Consider the following 17548-nt stretch of genomic DNA (forward strand, 5'->3'; position numbering starts at 1 on the left):
AATGTCACCACAGACCCCAATGGGATGTCAACCATAGGCCCTTACAAAATGTCACCCTGGGGCCTCCACTGACCCCCCAACACAAGCAGGAGACCCACCCAATGCCCCCCCACAAGGTGGTCAGGAAAAGCCAGTGTTAGAAAAGTCAGAAAGAAGGTGCATTTTGTTATTCTAGGTCTAGTTCTCAGAAGAAAGGTAACATTCCAGAAATTCAGATTACAGTGTTAGGAGATGCTTTTTCTCCCAGAGAAAATAGGCTGGTACCTGTGTTCAGCCTTAAAAAGAAACACTAGAATGTCTTACTGCCTTGGTGTTACCTCATCTTGGAGCAAACCAGAGAAGATTCTGCAGATACAACAGATCTCCATTCTCATCTCCTCCAGGGCAGGAAAGGTAGAACCTACCACGGAGAGTTAGCCTGTGTCTCCACTTAAAAAGTTAGATAATGAAACTCTTCCTAGCAGCAAGAGGATTAGAAAAGAAGATTCCATTGTGAATTGCTCTGTCATGTTTAACTAGACCCTACCTGCAGCAAAACCAAGTCTTTTCACATGCAATGATTTCTCAGCTAAGTACTTCAGTTTTAACCATTCCTTTCCTAAAATGCATAGAGTAGCATATGAATTCCTGCCACATCTAACAAGGCTGATTTTATAAACAAAAGAAATGCAAATAATGGAGTGCTTGCATTGTACTGAGAGTGTCTCATTATTTCCCAGCTCCTTCTTAGAGAGGGAACTAGGATCTTCTGATGTATCCACACCTTGCCTGAGGCAGCGTTTACAGAACTATCTGCTAGAAATTACCAAGTATTTGTGAGGTCTCTTAATAAGACTTCTACTGCTTTTAGAAAATCTGAAAATTAAAACAGTATCTGCTGTACTTTTGAATTAAAAAAAAATGAAAAACTAGAAGATCACCAATAAACCTGTCCGAGCACCAATTGAAGTGTGTAAATCACTGCTGGCCTCTAGCAGGGCTCTCATTTTGTACCTGACATTTACTTGCCCAGGGTACGATTACAGCAGAGCAACAGCAGAGTGCAGGAGTTGTTGGCAGATAAATATAGCTTTTCAAGACTACTTGCTGCCCTTGCAGATGAGGTCACATACATTTAATGTCTATTTTAAACTCAGACACTTTTTTAAGTATCCAGTGGCCAGGGTCACCGTTTTTTTCCACATTAACAGACATTTAGAGGAACCAGAAAAAACATAACAGGCTGAATATTTTTAGTACCTCAAAGCTGTTTTTCATTGCTATTGCAGCTTAAACTTGGTGGACTTTAGCCTCCTATTATTATAATAATAGGAGACTATTTTAATAATAATTACTATCATTATTTAATAATAATTACTATAATTATTAACCTGAAAATAAGTAATTCCTGTTAACAGACACAAGCCCAAGACAAACCTTCATTTTCCTCAAATAATGTTATTTCCTTATTGTATATGAAAAGACAGACTTTATTTTATATAAAAGAGTATAAAAAACCAGGCAGTAATTACTCAGAACAAGTGTAAGATGAGTATTATCTTCAAATGACAAAAAAAAAAAAAAAAATTAAAAGGAAAGAACCAAATCCTTTACCAGGTGGCAAAATTAAATCATGAACCCTACTCCTTCATACTTCTCATGTCAAAACCACAAGAATGTTTAATTGGGAATCCATCAGACCCATTCAACAAAGTTTTTCCTCAGCGAAGCAGTTCCAGCATGTGATGGACCTACATTACATGTTATAGAAAACAAGAGCATATTTAGGGAAACTAGCCTTTATAAAACACAATTATATTACAACTGTCAGCCATATTACTGAACAGCACTAATTTTTACTGTCTCAATATTTTCATGCTAATGTATTTTGTTAGACTGTATGTGATGAATACTCTACTCTCAAAGGATTTTACATACGTACAGTTATTCCATCCCTAAGCTATCAGTATACGTTTCTTAAAAGCCATTAGCAGAAGTGTGACACCAGAAATAAGTAAGTACTTATGCGATTCATTGGCTTTAACAAATCAAACTCTGCAAAGTGTAAGTGTATGCCAGCTTTTTGAGAAGGACAAGACTACAAATTGTCTAGAAGCTGCCAAAAAAATTTCCTGGTCTGAATGCTACCAAGAAACATCTCTCTAACTAGTTTAACGTACGAGGGAATGCACACAATTATAAAACCATTCTTCCTGCTCGTTCAGCGGCATCACATGCTGAGAAACCTGTATACAAGAGAGAAAACAGAGGTGAAATAGTTGTTTATTGGAGAACTGCACGTATGTTACCTAAAGTGCTAGGTAAGCAGAATGAACTGTTTCAGTACTTATATCGCTAACGTTAAATGCTGAACATTCATCATCTATAATGACAGTTGGTATTCAATAATTTAATTGCATGACAGCAAAATATCCATAAGGGGCACTGAGCCTACAGTTTTTACTGAACGAAGCCGAAATTAAAATTAGTAAAACCCTTTACAGGATCAGCTATAGATATTTAAAGTGTCAGCAGCAATATTAGAATAGGCCCCAACCCTGCCTGTGTCATGGGACTGTACCTGTTTACAACGGGTTTGAATGCATATACAGTGGAAAGCTGTGAAATACAAAATAGTTCACATGCCTCTTATTTTAAAGAAAGAGACCATACTTTTAGACTAATATAAACTGGATTTTCTTCAGAAATGAATGAAGAAAAATAGCATTTGTAATGTATTTTCAATCTCATTCTATCCCTTAGAACCTTCATTTAGAATTTTCACTAAAGCCTGCCCAGCTCTGGAATAGGGATCTGCAGATCAAATTGCCTTGTGGCTAAATGTGATCCATAAGCCAAGTTTAACAAAAAATAGCCATCTGCAAATCACACTGTGCATAAGGAATGCAGTACATATATTTTTGTTTCTGACTAGCACATGCTTGGTCTGTTTCTCACAGACATCAATACATCTGATGAAAATTTGCAAAGTAAAAAAACAAAAGAAAATACAACCTTAAAAAGTATTAGTAAATGGTACATATATTGAATGGACAACTGAAACAGGCACTCCCATGAAAAACGGAACAACTATGGACTTTTATCTGCACAGGGAAACATGGATACATCAAGTACATGTTCAGCTTTGAAATATCCAGAACTGTATCTGATCTGTACTGGTGATGAAGGCACCACTATCCACCAGCTCATTTCCATGATAAAACACCTGCAAAAGGAAACTGTAAAGATATCACGTGATTTTTTCTTTTTGCTTAGATTTTAAGTTGGCTAAACAATGAAAATCTTACCATTGTGGATTTCGGTGCCACTTCCACAGCAAAAACAGTAAGTCCCCTATTACTTAGGCAGTTCTTACTCTGCTCATTGTTGACATGAATAATCACTTTGTTTTCAGACTGCAAGTGAAAAAACACGAAGGCACCCATTAGCCTTAATGGTTAAGTGGCTGCTCTTTATGCAACAACTCCATGTTGCTCTTACTTCCTCTGACTTTGCTATTTTATAGGATCGAAATGCTTTAAGGATGCTGATGTCTACTCTCCTTGAAGAGTAACAGTTTCAAATGTACCTTAGCATCATCAGAGCCCTGATCCATTGCCAAAAGTCATTTAAGGCTCGTTAAATATACCTAAAGCACTTGCAGAGTTTCAAAAGGTGACTGGACAAAGCCATACTAGATTTTAAGTGCAAATAAAGTATTTCTGTCTCAAGTAGTCCTTCAGCTGCAAATCACTAGAGGCTAGGACAGCAATCTGGAGAAGTGTCACTGGGTGCTTGCCAAATTTTTGTTTGCAACATCCCCTGCAGGCCATTTCTGAAGACTTCATTAATAGAGATTTTTTAAAAAACATTTGACAAGTTAATATAAGTATAATCACTTAAAGAACAGATGCTCTTGCTTAAACTATGTAAGAAGGATCCAATATATAAAACTGAAAGCTTGGGTAGCAGAAAACTCTTTAACCACCAGTTTATCCCAGCAATACTCAGACACAAGACCTAGGGACATGCTACTATACCCCACTATTCAGCTGTCTCTAGATAAATCTCAATTAGAGAGAGATGTTGGGAGATGTTTGATTCTTGGACAATGCTATCCAGCAATCTCTCTGTATTGATAAATGGAGTAGAAACACAGTTACTTTACACAATCAGCCTTACGCAGCAGAGAAGCTACTATTAAGACTGGTAAGGACTGACCTGAAGGGAAAAAAAGATCTATCTCTGGTGCTTACAGTACAAAGGGTTTGTGAACAGCAGGGTGCAGATATGGTAATTCTTGAAATACGGTAATGTTGCAGAAATGTAAACACAATCTAGTGTTAAGCTGCTTATTACTTTGTCTAGATGCTCTGGCATCACTTCAGTGAAGTTCTCGTTTCTACATGGCAGTGAGATAAAGGCAAACAAAAGAATTAATCAGTACAGGAAGATACTTATGGTAAGGGGAATAAGGTCATCACAAACATTCACCTAGCACAGAGGGTATATAATAGTAAGTTTGTACTTTGGATGATAGGAAATGCCTCATTAACTATTTATTTTGGTATATAAACAGGCAGACAACAGACTTGATACTGCTCAGTCCCTGAGAAATTTGAGGCTCCGAATGCAAGGTCTTTCAGTCTCCCCAGCTCACACCCTGAGTAGGGAGGGTTAGAAGACAGACACCTTCTTCTAACCCACTGATTAAATGCATATGCAAGGCTAAAATGGAATCCCTCAGGAACTAGCATATTTCCTTAATTTAATTACAGAAATAACAAAGAAACAATTATTTCCATTGAAATCATCAGTACAATAACTGAAGATAAAAATCAGACTGCCTGCACTGTGGGAAGCTTAGAAGATGACGGATGCATAAAACTGCCTTTTTATTATTTCTTTCTACACATTTAGAATCCAAAAAAGGCTCCAGTCTAATGAGATTTTCAGGGAAGTGCAACTATTTGCTTCAATGCAGAACAGAGGTATTTATGAAACCTAAATGGTATAAATGGCAGTGGTCAGTGATTTTAATCAGACAGCATTCAGTTGCCTCAGTACAGACCTCATCTTCTTCTCTGACATACCCCAAACATATAAATAACTCCAGTGTATCTACCCTAAAGGGCGAAGTGCAGATCTAAACCCGTAGTTCCAAGGAGCCTCGTCATTCAGTCCTAATATTAGTCCACCAACCCACACCCTTTTGCATGCTTGTCCGTTTAAAAATATACTTCTTGCTGTGATCTTTCAAGATTTAAAACATATTAAGTTTAGCATCTTACTGCACTGTATTTACTTACACACAGCTCCTGATATAAATGAAACGGAGGATGAACAGCACATTCATTAGGATCTATGCAAGAAGGTTTAAAACCTCTGCTTCTCACCAACCACTTTTGCTTGGATTTACAGTTGTTAACTTGAATTAGTAATAAAGCAGCCCTGCCAGTCAGTTTACAATTCATCCATAATATGCTTCTAAAACACAATCAATGCAAATCACTGCTCTTTTACTTTCATGTACACACTGAAAACATTAAATACTGTAAATCCTGTAGTCTTTGCTCTTCCTGTAATTGTATTTCCTGTTCTTAGGTTTTTTTTTTCCTGGTACTATGAACATATTATGTCTCCAATAATTATCAAAATTTTGAAAGATTGGAATGTGAACACAAACAAATATTCAGATTCTATATGATTCTTAAAACTGCTTGCCTCGTTATAAGAAGCTGTCCCTTCCAAGAGCACTGCTCCAGACTGTTTTGAAGACTGTCATTTGTCAAAAAGAGCTTTGCATCAGGCACTTTTTTTTTTTAAATTAACTAGATACAGAAACTCAATATCAGAAATAGCAGAAAATGTAATTCTCAAAAATGATGCAAGGAGGGAAGAATAATAACAGACGTTACCATAAAGTACCTTACAGAAGTCTCATGCCATACCTTGTTTTCAATGACAGAAGTGATTCTCCTGCCCATTTTGTAGGTATAGATGATTACGTTTTCACAGCCATCCATTACTTTGGCCTCTCCTTTATTAACAACAGACTTGCAAACAGCCCTGTTGAGTTGTGAGCTCCCTGCCTCTAGATATATGGCTTTAATTCTGGGTTTGCATTTTTCTGCGTAGATGTCAATGACAAAGGGGCATGCCTGCAATGTAGAAAGTTTTATCATCACTTTATCTGTAGATTTTTCCCCTCAGATTTTAATCCACAGCTCCTAAGTATTTTCATATATGTTCTGAAGTAGAATTACCCAAATACAAGTATGTCACTGAATGTTAAATATTCAAAACCTGAGACCTGCGACAATCTCTTAAACCAAATGAAAGCTCAGGACAAATGAACGTTTTTCATGCCAATCACAGTACACTCGATATGCACGTTGGTGCATTCAGCTCCAACATAGCAAACACTTCCTCAGATAGCAAAATGTACAGGAATTAAGATGAAGTATGAATGTATTTCAGGGTCTGAAATAAACCTGTCTTCTTTACCTATCACACTCTTGCTATCTGTGCCACTTCATACAGATTCAAAATATCTGCAATGTTGCATTAAGCACTCTGCTCTTACAGTATCTTGGTTAAGATTAATATGTGCAACAACCAGGAGTTTGCATTTTCTTAGACTCAGGAATAGCACCTCAGTTTCTTTCAAATGGCTATTGGAAACCACTAGGATTTCTCAAGCTCTGTCTTTAATTTGTTAGAGGCTCAATGTTCCTGAAATATCAATCTCTTAAATCATCTAGAATTGAAGAATTAAAGGGTTAAATTATAGACACAAGTTAAGCAGATGTACATTTGTAGATGAATGACTAAAGCATTCGGAGAGATATGTTGTCCTTTGGAAAGCAAAGACTATAGCCACGAACCACAGCTAGTATAAGGCACAAAATACCTTTCTGAAATTTCTAACTTGATAAAAACCGCCCCAAAAATCTTCTTTGTTAGAGAAGAGCTCCCTCTTCCGTCTGAAATGCAGAAAGACAGTTTCGTGGTTGCTCTCCTAACCATATTCGCAGGAAAAGGAGAAAGTGCTCATCCTTAAGAAATCATTCACCATGATCTCAAGAGTTTCACTGAGAGACAACTGATGTTTCTCAACCATATTCAGTATTTTTGGTTCTGTATATATTTGTTTCACACACGTGTATTTTTATATGGTGACTACCCTGACCTGATTTAGTTTAACAAAAGTTAAAGAAATAATATAATCAGACTATGATTTTTAAAAAATCTGATTTTCTTGTGAATGAAACTTAAATGATTAAATTATCTGCACATTTAATGTTTTCTTTAATTTTTTATAATTTTTTTCTCTTCATTAAAGAAATCCTCTTTCTTTAGTGAGAACTATTAACAGCAATACTGATATTCTTTCTGTAAAAATAAAATCAATTTTAAAAATCTATAAGCACACAGAAACATCAGAGAAATAATCCCTGGTCATGTAAAGTGTGCCACCCAAAGCCCCTGCATTAAAATTTTATGTTGAATACCTTCAGACACTGTTGTGAAAGGCAAGAGTAGCAAAAATAGCCATGTCTGAAAATTATGAATTCTGAATCTGGGGAAAAAAAGTTACCCTTATCCACTTCTGTTGTGGCTTGGGTCAGGAAAGTGACTTTTTTAAGCAGAGCAAGTCCTGCATTTTGTAGGTTTGCTGACAGGCCACAGTTTACCATCACTGTCTTCTTACCGCTTCCCACCAGCAAGGTGTGTGAATTATTTCAATGGGTATAACCCAAGATTCCTTCCTCCACAACCCCACAGAACACTGGCTTTCTCTAAAGCAAAAGGCAGATTTCCTCCTTCAACAATGTCAGTGTTATCCTAAGAAACAGGATACCATAATGACTGAAAGTCATAGTGTAAACCCTGTATTAACAGTGTTTGGACTGGATCACTGACCTACTGAAATCCATTTATGACAGACAGAACAGTACTGCAGTTAAACACGTGAGGCAAGCTGTATGTGAAGCAGTTATTTTTGCTATATGGCTATCATACCTCTGTCATTTCTAACGCTTTATTGTAGCCCAGAGACAATAAAGTGACCCAAAGGTCACTAGGATCCCCTTCACGGTCATTGGCTTCCATGAGATTCAAATCCATAAATCCTTGTCTTGTTAGTTCATTCTTCTTCATATCAAAATTCTCTGTTTAAAAAGAAATATAAGGTAGTACTTCAACATCTGTTCTCTCTGCAAACACCCTATATCCTTCCAAAGCCAAACTCCCACTTACATTAACGAGGTTTCAAAGATGGAGCCACCTTGCAGCCTCAGGCTCTCCAATATTATTTGGGAATGTCCTTGATCAGACACATGCTCTTTGCAGAGCTTCCCTGTGGATTTTAGATGTGACTAGAAACAGCTGGCCCCTTATATAACCCCAAAGAGGGCGAGATTTCAAAACAGAAAGAGTTCGATTGATTTTTTTTTTTCTTTTTGCTAGCAGTATTTGTTGTGGTTGAGATTTACAGAATGGGGTATTTTAGGAATGGGAAATGAAAAGTCTACTGGAGCCAGCACCCTTAGTGCTTGAGGTCCTTGTTACAGAAATGATTTACTTAGTTCCTAAAAAGCAATAAAATGCCACTAATCCTAACACCCCTCTCTAGATAGAATATCATAGATCGACCCCTCTAATGTCAGCAAACACATAATTGAAATGTCTTTGTGTCAGAGATTTTTAAAAATGGTTTTCTCATCTTCATAACAATGCTAAATCTTTACTATATATTATTAAAAAGGGATTACCAATTTAATAAATCTATCTAAGGGTACAGATGCTATAATAAATGGCTTGAACTTTGGTGTCAAGATTTATGATATTCGTCTGAACTCTTCAACTGATTAATGACCTGGTAAAACATTCACCATATTCTCTTCTCTCCTCTCTTACACACTTCACACACACATACACCCCTCCTACTCATGTTGAGACCAGTGCACAGAGGTGTAACACTGACAAAGTCATAAAGTGGGGAATAGCCTGTGCAGGCGTGAAAGGGACAAGAAACTCATATATAAAAAAGTATTTTTGCATGATCTTCTCATCATTTAGGAAAAAGTCCAGTATCTTAGAGTGTTTTGGGGAGAAATAATTAGCAGGATTTGTCAGCTCTAAAGTATTTTGGCCCAAATTAAGCAAGGTGTCACAGCCTACACAGGAATGATATCAAACATGATATGGGCCTATATACAATGATACGCCATACTGGCACGTCAGACATGAATTACAGAAAAACTGTATTTCTTATAGAAACTTCTAATTTTCATACAATGGCTTCTGAATTTCCAGTTTGTCACTGCAGCTAAATTGCCCATGCTTTGAAACCACTGCTTTCATGCACTGTATTATTAAAGCAGCCTACAGACACTGGTGGTTGAATTCTCCTAGCCCTGTTATGAGGTAAATATGTGCATACAAGCTTAAAGCAATGCCACAGAATTCCTTTTTTCTTCAAAATTGACATTTATGGCCCAACACTGCACCTACAAGCTGGCAAGATGTCCAGTAACACCGATGAGATGTATCAGCAGGCAGAAAACAAAAGCACAGCTGCAAGAGTCTTAACTTCTGCCAGCTTCCTTATCTCACTCACGGAAGTGTCAGAATCTCACGGCTGTCATATAGCACAATATGGACAAACTGACACACCATATATGAACCTTCAAAAGACAGATTTTTAATGAAAAACTGCTTATATCTGAAGAAGATATATAGTTGCAATAGGTATTTTCTAATGTCTAGTTTTCTGAACAATCATCGTAAGTTCTAGATGCCATTTTTAAAGCATCATATACACATTAATTAAATGTCCCTCTCAACACTTTGTGATAAGAATTATCAGCTTGATCTGCAGAAAAGAGATTGATTAAATGAATACCTGTTACAGTTTAATTCACCATACGATCCATGATTCGAAAACCTGTAGTTTTTGGCAGCTACAAAATCTTTCACCTACAAAACTTTGCAATTAGCAATGGGAAGAATTTTCTCAGCAGGTGAGTGGCACACAAACCAGAGTGAAGCAAAACAAAGGAGAGGAGACTGGAAAAGGAAAAAAAGAGAAACAGAGGAGAAGAGAACAATATCTATATGTGTTCTTCATACAGGCTACAAAATACTCAGTTCTTCTATACTATATAGATAGTAGGATGCTATAAACAGCTTGCAAAGAGATTGATAGCCCTAATTAGTTGTATCAAGCACAGCAGTGAACTTACCCTTACACACAGCCCATGCTTCCTCATCACATTTCTCACCGCTAGTTCTCAGTTCGAAGAAATTGTATTCCTCCAAACTCAGAAGGCCATTTCCATCCAAATCAATTGTTTCAAATATATCCGACAAAGCAGCTCTAAGATGAAAAAGGCAGAACCATTTCCAAATACTTCTGTTTCCTTTGCTGTCTCATAATACTGTCAATAACCATTCAGTCTATTTGAGAACATTCTGTACAAACAGCACTTTAGTAACATACAGCTTTTTAGAAGCTAGATGTTATTTGAAGCACACACTGTTACAATAGTTACCATGCCTATTTGGGAATATGACTCACCGGAACTCTTTGGTCAGGGCCAGTTCTCCATCTTCACCCCTATACACTAGTTTTGCTTCTCCAGTCATTTGTGCTTTTACCTTCTTCAACCTACAGCCTGTTGTGAATGGGAGCAGCCAGTAAATTCCTGATCCAAGCTCCCCTTTCCATCCAAACATCTACTCTTAAAGGAAGAGAGACAAGTTTGTAAGTTACTTCTCAAATGATACCTTTCTCTATTATTAGCAATATTCAAACAAAAGTGATTAATTACTTGAAAACACTGGTAATGCTAGGTTCTTTTCTTAATGAAAACATGTCTACAGTGAGATGCTGTGTGATGCCATTTTAAAGACACAAAAACTAGTGAATCTCTTGGTTATAATAAAAGTTAGAAAAACATACAGGACCAGAGATGAGGGGAGAACAGTCATTACTAGAAATGTCTAATAACAGTCCTATCACTTTTCAGATTTGTAACACTCTTTAATTGTTAAACTTTAAAACAAAAGCAGCCAGAAGAAGGCTGACAGAACCCACCAACTTTTTAATTTCCTCCCTGATTTATCAGCTTTGTTCAAACTAGCAACAAAAATTTCCTATGTAAAAAGTTACAAGTGACTTAGGGTTTAAGAAGCAAGCTGAATTCCCTGTGGCTTAGAAGGGAGACGTGAGTTCATGCTGCCATTTCTCCTCACTTATTTCTGCCTTAGGATAAAACTATTCTGTGCACTATGAAGTTCAAAATCATATATATGGCAAGGAGAAAGAAAATTGAAGGAAATTTTGACAAATTTTACCTTTGAAATTTTGTTTTTGTAGGTGCAGGAATACAAGTGAGTTTCCACAAAGTATCTATACAGATAACCAACAACTCAGCAAGACTTGCCAACACACCACATGGTAATATGGTCCTCACAAGAATTTCATTAAACTTCCATCCATGTGGCTGAATTGCAATTCAGCCCATCCAAAGGGCCCAACTAAGACAGTACTGCATCTTACCTTACATAAGTTCTGCTAATTTTGAAAGGGAACATGCACAGAACAAGTGTTTCTTCTCTCTTCTAGTCTGATTAGGTATAGTTTTAATTCCTTCCAAACACATGGGAACTCACCCATGTGGCATTAACACATACATTAAAGATGTAACAATTAAGATAGGAAAACAACAAAAATATTTAACCTCTTTGTTTTGTTGTTCAGTAAAGCTTACAAGCTGTAGATTTTCTTGGGTTTCGTTTTCCTTCAGAATATACAAAGCTGTATCCACTGACAACCAATGACAAGATTTGCCTAAAAAGAAAAACATTCCCAACATAAATGCTTAATAAATGGCACAAAATTGTTTTTCCTTGAACCCCAAAGTAGATATTTCCATGGTATTTATAATATTGATCCCTGTTAATGTAAGATGGAAAAAAAAAAAAAATCATTCTATGCTATCGGGATTTCCTTCCTATTTAGGCCAATCAGAGAAATTGTTCCAAGTCTTGTGACTGTCTCACAGATAATGATTACTATTAACAGTTCTAATACAAAAACCTTTGGTACTTAAGGAAGCTATTTCACTGTTCCTACCATTAGTACCACTTTATCATTTACTACTTTTCTTTATACTAAGGCTACTAGATATTTGTAGTTAAGGATGTTAACAAAACTATATCATATTCTCTTCTGATGTTCTGTAAAATATTGTTAAACACATCTTGACTGAAAATCCAGACTATGTGCAAAAGCTAGGGATACCAGAAGATGTAAATCTCAGAAGTATAAGTTTCAATCATTTTTAAGATCTAAATAGCAAGATCCCCCTACATGGCATCACATAGGATTTGTTTGTCTGATCATGTATGATTTATCTCTCTAGGGTTGGATTGGAATGGAGGCCTGGTCTTAGGTATGTTGACTAGATGCCATTTGAATCCCTTTGGTTTCATGTAGCTGCTCAGTTCCTGAGGGCAATTAATCAATGAGCTATTAAGTAGCCTTCAAGTTAATCAGAACACAGCAAAATGAATGCAGGGGCTTAGTTCTTCTACAGTTAGGAGTCAAGAATACTAAAGAGTGGCTACGTACCACACAACTTTTTTAAAAATTTGAGAATATTTTTCATTTCTCATAAAAAAGTAATTCCTCTGCTAACATGAATCCTTACATACCGATATTATGCCTTCCTCGTCACAAAAAACCCCGCAAAGATATTTCTATATACAGGACAGTAACATGCAAAAGTAGAATTTTTTTTACAAAAGACAAGTACTCTTTTGGTTACACAGAGTGTCTGGACAATCCTGCAGCAGAACTATTCTAGGCACAGCTTAAGAGGGTGCCACATGAAAAAAGAAGTTATGAGCTGAACACTAAGACATTCTGTTACTCAAATCTATTTGTATTGGACCATGTTTCCTCATCATTAGAAGTCTGTTTATCAGCTTCCCATTTCAGCCAGGTAGTAAGTGGAAAATTACTACTGTCTGTCAATTATTTGCAGTGAAGATTTTATTACCAACCTCAACCAGAGTCAATTACCAGCCTGTAGCACAACAGCCAGTCCACTCTAAAACATCTCTGGGATCTAATGGCTTCCGTTTCACAGGATTAGAGAGGAAATAATCTACTTGGGGAAAAAATAATTCCAACATAGCAACTAGACAGAGCTCCTTGGTAAATCACTGGAGAGAATAAAGCCAATAGCATTTGGAAAAAAGGAGCACAAATGCTGTCTAATTTCAGGTGGCTCTAATGCTGGGCTTCACTCTTTTAAGATGAAAAAATAAGCAAACTAAGCAATAAATCCCTCAGACAAGATTCACAATCAAAACATCAAGATACCATACTGCCACAAAAGGCCATAACCTATTTTAAGTATTTACAAAAGTATCTGAGGTGGAGAATATTCACTAAGTTTTGTATTGTTGTTTTCCACAAAGTACATTAACACCTTAAAGACACTGATAACAGTGCTAATACTTGAATTTTGTCATAAGAAACTTCACAAATCTATGGCCAAAAATAACCTAAGGAGTTGGCTGACTAAAGGGAGAAAGAGAATGGACTGCCCAGGCAGTGAGCACAAAATGACACAGCAGAAAATATGGTGTGACAAGTTAAGTTATATTTTTAATAGGACTCTGTCAACAGAGAAAAGTATTGCTATATCGCATTTGCGAAATATTGCAAGTGAGAAAGGGAGAGATGTATCAACAGAAGAGAAAATATTTTTTATAGAGGAAAATTCTCCAAAGAAATACAAGTACATTTACCTTCTACCTGACGAATGTTTAAAGGCTTGATGGTAATACATACTGTAGACCTTTGAGGTAAGTTCAGCTTGTACTTGTGACTAACGATTTCGCCATCTTCTTCTAAGTAGAAGCATCCTTTGGACTGTGCACAGTGCCATTCCTGAAACCAAGCAACTATTAGATGTTGCCTTGATCTTTGATGAAGATAAAAGTGCCTTCTCTGAAATATATTAATTTGATGATGTAATAAATCCTGCATAAAATACACTACAAGATACAGCACTGATCATCTACTCTTTTTTTTTTTATAAATTAATTTTCTCCAATAGTCCTTTTTGTAGTCATTTTTTGTGGAGCAGTTAGTAACACTGTTTCACTTGTGAAAAATGCTTGAAAAACATACAGAATACCCCAGTGCTCAAATAGCTGAAATGAAATTTGAATTGCCATAAAGAAGCAAACTGAACTCATGAAATTCTCTGAACTGTGTGATTTACCACTGAAAGGCTGAAATTTTGCTAGATTAGTTCCATTAAGCCAATCAAGCAAAGAACATAACTGATTAGCTGAACAATGAGGAGTTATTTACTCAGACAAATCACAAACACAAGTACTGGTCAAATTAAGTGGTTGTTCTTGACTTTTCTCAGAGCTATTGGAAAGATATAAACTGAAAACCACCGTATTTGTGAATAATATGGTTCCTAGAGAAGCCATGATTTCGCCGAGATGCTAAAACAGCTACATGCTTCAAATGTTTTATTTTTTAAAAACAGCAAGTCCCAATTTTCATTTTCAAATATCATTTGAATGATATTTCTTTAGCAAAATAAAAATAAAGTCCTTACAGACATATTGTATGTCTTGAGGAACGGAAGACATTCTTGATTTGCCTTCCCTGGTCTGGATTAAGTCCATGATTTCTAGTTACTTTCCTAGCAATGGAAGATGTTTCGGAGCAGAGCCTAGCAGAAGGAATCTTTCAGTGTAATCTTAGCAGAGAGCTCTGCCCAGGTGGCTGTACCTATGCTTGGTGTTCAGAGTCACCGGTAACCTAACACAGATTTGAGAAGAGAACTTGTAAAAAATGGAGCAGGTCTGCATGCAACTCCCAGTGAGGAGGAGGCTGACTGCTAACTCGGTCTAAGGCCAGTCTTGACACCAGTGCTACATTTCATTTCTCCTCTTAAGAGCCAGTTCTCATTACAACACATTCACTCTCAGTTGATGGTACTTTACAGTCAATGACCTAAAGGTGTCAGGCAAGAACTGGACTTTGCTACTGTACGTACACTTGGTATTACATGCAGCTCGGATCCTGAGTTTAGATCTTCCCATTGAGAATTTTACATTTCTTAAGAATATAAATTTCTCAGGGAGTTAGATTTAAAGAGCCTTCAGTCCTGTGCCACTGCTTTGCCACTGATTTCTGTGAGAACAGGATCGACTCCTCCATACTAAACATTTCTCATTCAAACATTACCAAATTAATCTTCATTATACTCCTTTCTGCTTTAAGAACTTTTTATAAATTAATCAAAGTGAAGAGAGAGATGTACTTTGAGAAAACTCACCACCTGTGTGGCATAGAAAGACTGCAGAATCTAATACTATCTTTCACTCCATTTTCTGCCTCAGAATTACTCTTATAAGTTTCACCCAAACAGCACAAACTCAGCTATGAAGAGAATCTTCACAGTAAAGGAATAAAAATATATCCCTCTGAAAACATGAATGTGGATAAATACTGAGACGTCCAAATTTTGCATACCTGGAAACTATCTTAATCTCAAATTACTTATTATTATGGTAAAACTACCCTGTCCTAGCAAAGATGTTGATCTAAAAGCAACATTTATTTCAGCCTCAGTACCCCAATAATTTCAGTAGCATTATGCATCATACCAATTTGAGATGTCAAATTCTGCTAGTTATATTTGCATACCGGCATATACAATATGGAATACTTTTAGTACAAATACTATATACTTTGCAACTTTGCGCTGTTCGTCAGAGGTTTGGGATTTTTAGAGAAAATTAAGACTTTGCTAACGAACTCCTAAGAGACTTTAAAAGACTAAAAGACTTTAAACACACTTCCTCAGAGCACAGGCTATCAAAAAGGCAAAGATCAACTAAGCTATCTAAAAGAAAGTGGGACATCCAATCCCTGATGGAAACTAATATCCAAGTCCCCCTCCTCCCCTAATCTCCCATAATCTTTCCCAGTTAAGATAACATGTTGGATCTGGGACCTTTGTGGAAATCTATCTTCTCTGCCATCAGAGATGCAGAGGGAACAGTGTGCTCTTAGAGGAGCAACGATCTCATCTCACCAGCTACATCTACGCTGTGAAATAAAAGCCAGCGAGAAGCACGGCGAAGCGTTCAACCCCCTACCTGTCCCCCATGCTGTTTAGCTGTTAGCTCGCTCCATGGCGCAGTTTCAGATGACTACAACTAGCACTCTTTAAAAATGTGTACACACTTCAAAGGGTTTTTCACTTCAGGCACTGCTTTCAAAAAGAAATATGCATATAACTGCACTGGATGTGTTTTCCTGTGACCTACAATCCATCAGGTTTTATAGCCTTGCACACTCCATGCCATGACCCACCCTACAGCTTGTAACACGTATTCTTGGTTGGGATGCAGAGACGTAAGATTGTAAACACCACTGGAAAACAGAATTTCGTAAACCCACAACACTACCACGTGGGTTCTAGCAAAAAAAAGCAAGCCAAGTGCCATTTAAAGTGGACACAATCTGCTTGAGAGGGTGCTAGGCCTAAGCCTTGGGGAAGCAGAGCTACCTAAGCTACTTGGTCCACCGAGTCAGAAATCAGTCCCTGGCCACCTTTTATGCAGTGGTATGGACCTAATTAACAAGGCCACCTAAAAATTTTATACTGATCTTTATCCATGAAACTAGATTTCTAGTGACAGGATAAGCAAAAAGGGTCAAATCACAAAAAATAATTATGAAAGAAGTGAACAGAGACAAAACATTACTGGGACTAAACAGTGAGGGTTAAACGTCGAGCAACAGATGGGGTTCTCTCAGACAAACAAGTGGATAATGGGAGTTGATATTAACATTAGAGTCAACGTAAATCAGTGCTAGAATTCGAATATGTAGTTTAGTCTGTTAAATCACTTCTAGTACTACTCCATTCTCAGTAAACTGTTAATTCCAATACTTGCATGACTCCTAACGTCTTCTAAAGTCCATGTGCAGTAAATCGAGTTTTTTTCCTTAAAACTTGACACAGCTGACATAACTGGTTAGCTCATTTAGTCTCTAAGCTTAAGACCTTACAAACTGTTTGAAAAATTAACGACATTTCACAAAGATCAAAGTCAAAAGGTCTGCTAATGAAGCAATATGGCTGTTCTCTGAGAAAGAAGAATGCATAATGTAAGTTTAAACAGCAGTCCAAATGTGCTATAACTATTCAAAAAGATACCGTGACAATTTTCACGTGCAAAACTTACTCCAACAGCCACATTCAACTCCCCCTTTCTCACGATGGCAGTGGTCTTCAAACCATCATCTCACAGATAGTCCATGGTGCTTTGTCCTGTTTACCTTCTATTTTCTAGCTGTTACTTCAGATGAAAGACTACATTTTTGCAGTTTTGCATTCAGATGGGCATTGTTACAACAGATACATCAAACGATGCAAGTAAGCAGGGAAAATACCTCAAGGAACAATATGCAGGTTAAGATGTGAGCAACAGCAAGCAAAAAGTCTGA

General features: G+C 36.9%; 1 protein-coding gene across 5 annotated transcripts in view; it reads right to left on the minus strand.

The window, feature by feature from the left end:
* Positions 1-1573: 1573 nt before the first annotated feature.
* Positions 1574-17548, minus strand: part of EFCAB7 (EF-hand calcium binding domain 7) — a 29708-nt gene continuing 13733 nt past the window's right edge. For 4 of the 5 annotated variants that reach the window (XM_074875841.1, XM_074875839.1, XM_074875840.1 and 1 more), the window contains 9 exons: positions 13810-13951; positions 11730-11839; positions 10565-10722; positions 10230-10363; positions 8005-8153; positions 5931-6140; positions 3288-3395; positions 2160-2225; positions 1574-1730 (listed from right to left, as the gene is read on the minus strand). In XM_074875841.1, the coding sequence (XP_074731942.1) occupies positions 1701-1730; positions 2160-2225; positions 3288-3395; positions 5931-6140; positions 8005-8153; positions 10230-10363; positions 10565-10722; positions 11730-11839; positions 13810-13951 (1107 nt within the window). In that variant the 3' untranslated portion in view covers positions 1574-1700. The remainder of the gene's footprint in view (positions 1731-2159; positions 2226-3287; positions 3396-5930; positions 6141-8004; positions 8154-10229; positions 10364-10564; positions 10723-11729; positions 11840-13809; positions 13952-17548) is intronic. The other variant, XM_074875843.1, reaches the window with a different exon arrangement.

This window comes from Strix uralensis, chromosome 8 (genome assembly GCF_047716275.1).
Source record: "Strix uralensis isolate ZFMK-TIS-50842 chromosome 8, bStrUra1, whole genome shotgun sequence".
In the NCBI taxonomy this organism is placed as follows: Eukaryota; Metazoa; Chordata; class Aves; order Strigiformes; family Strigidae; genus Strix; species Strix uralensis.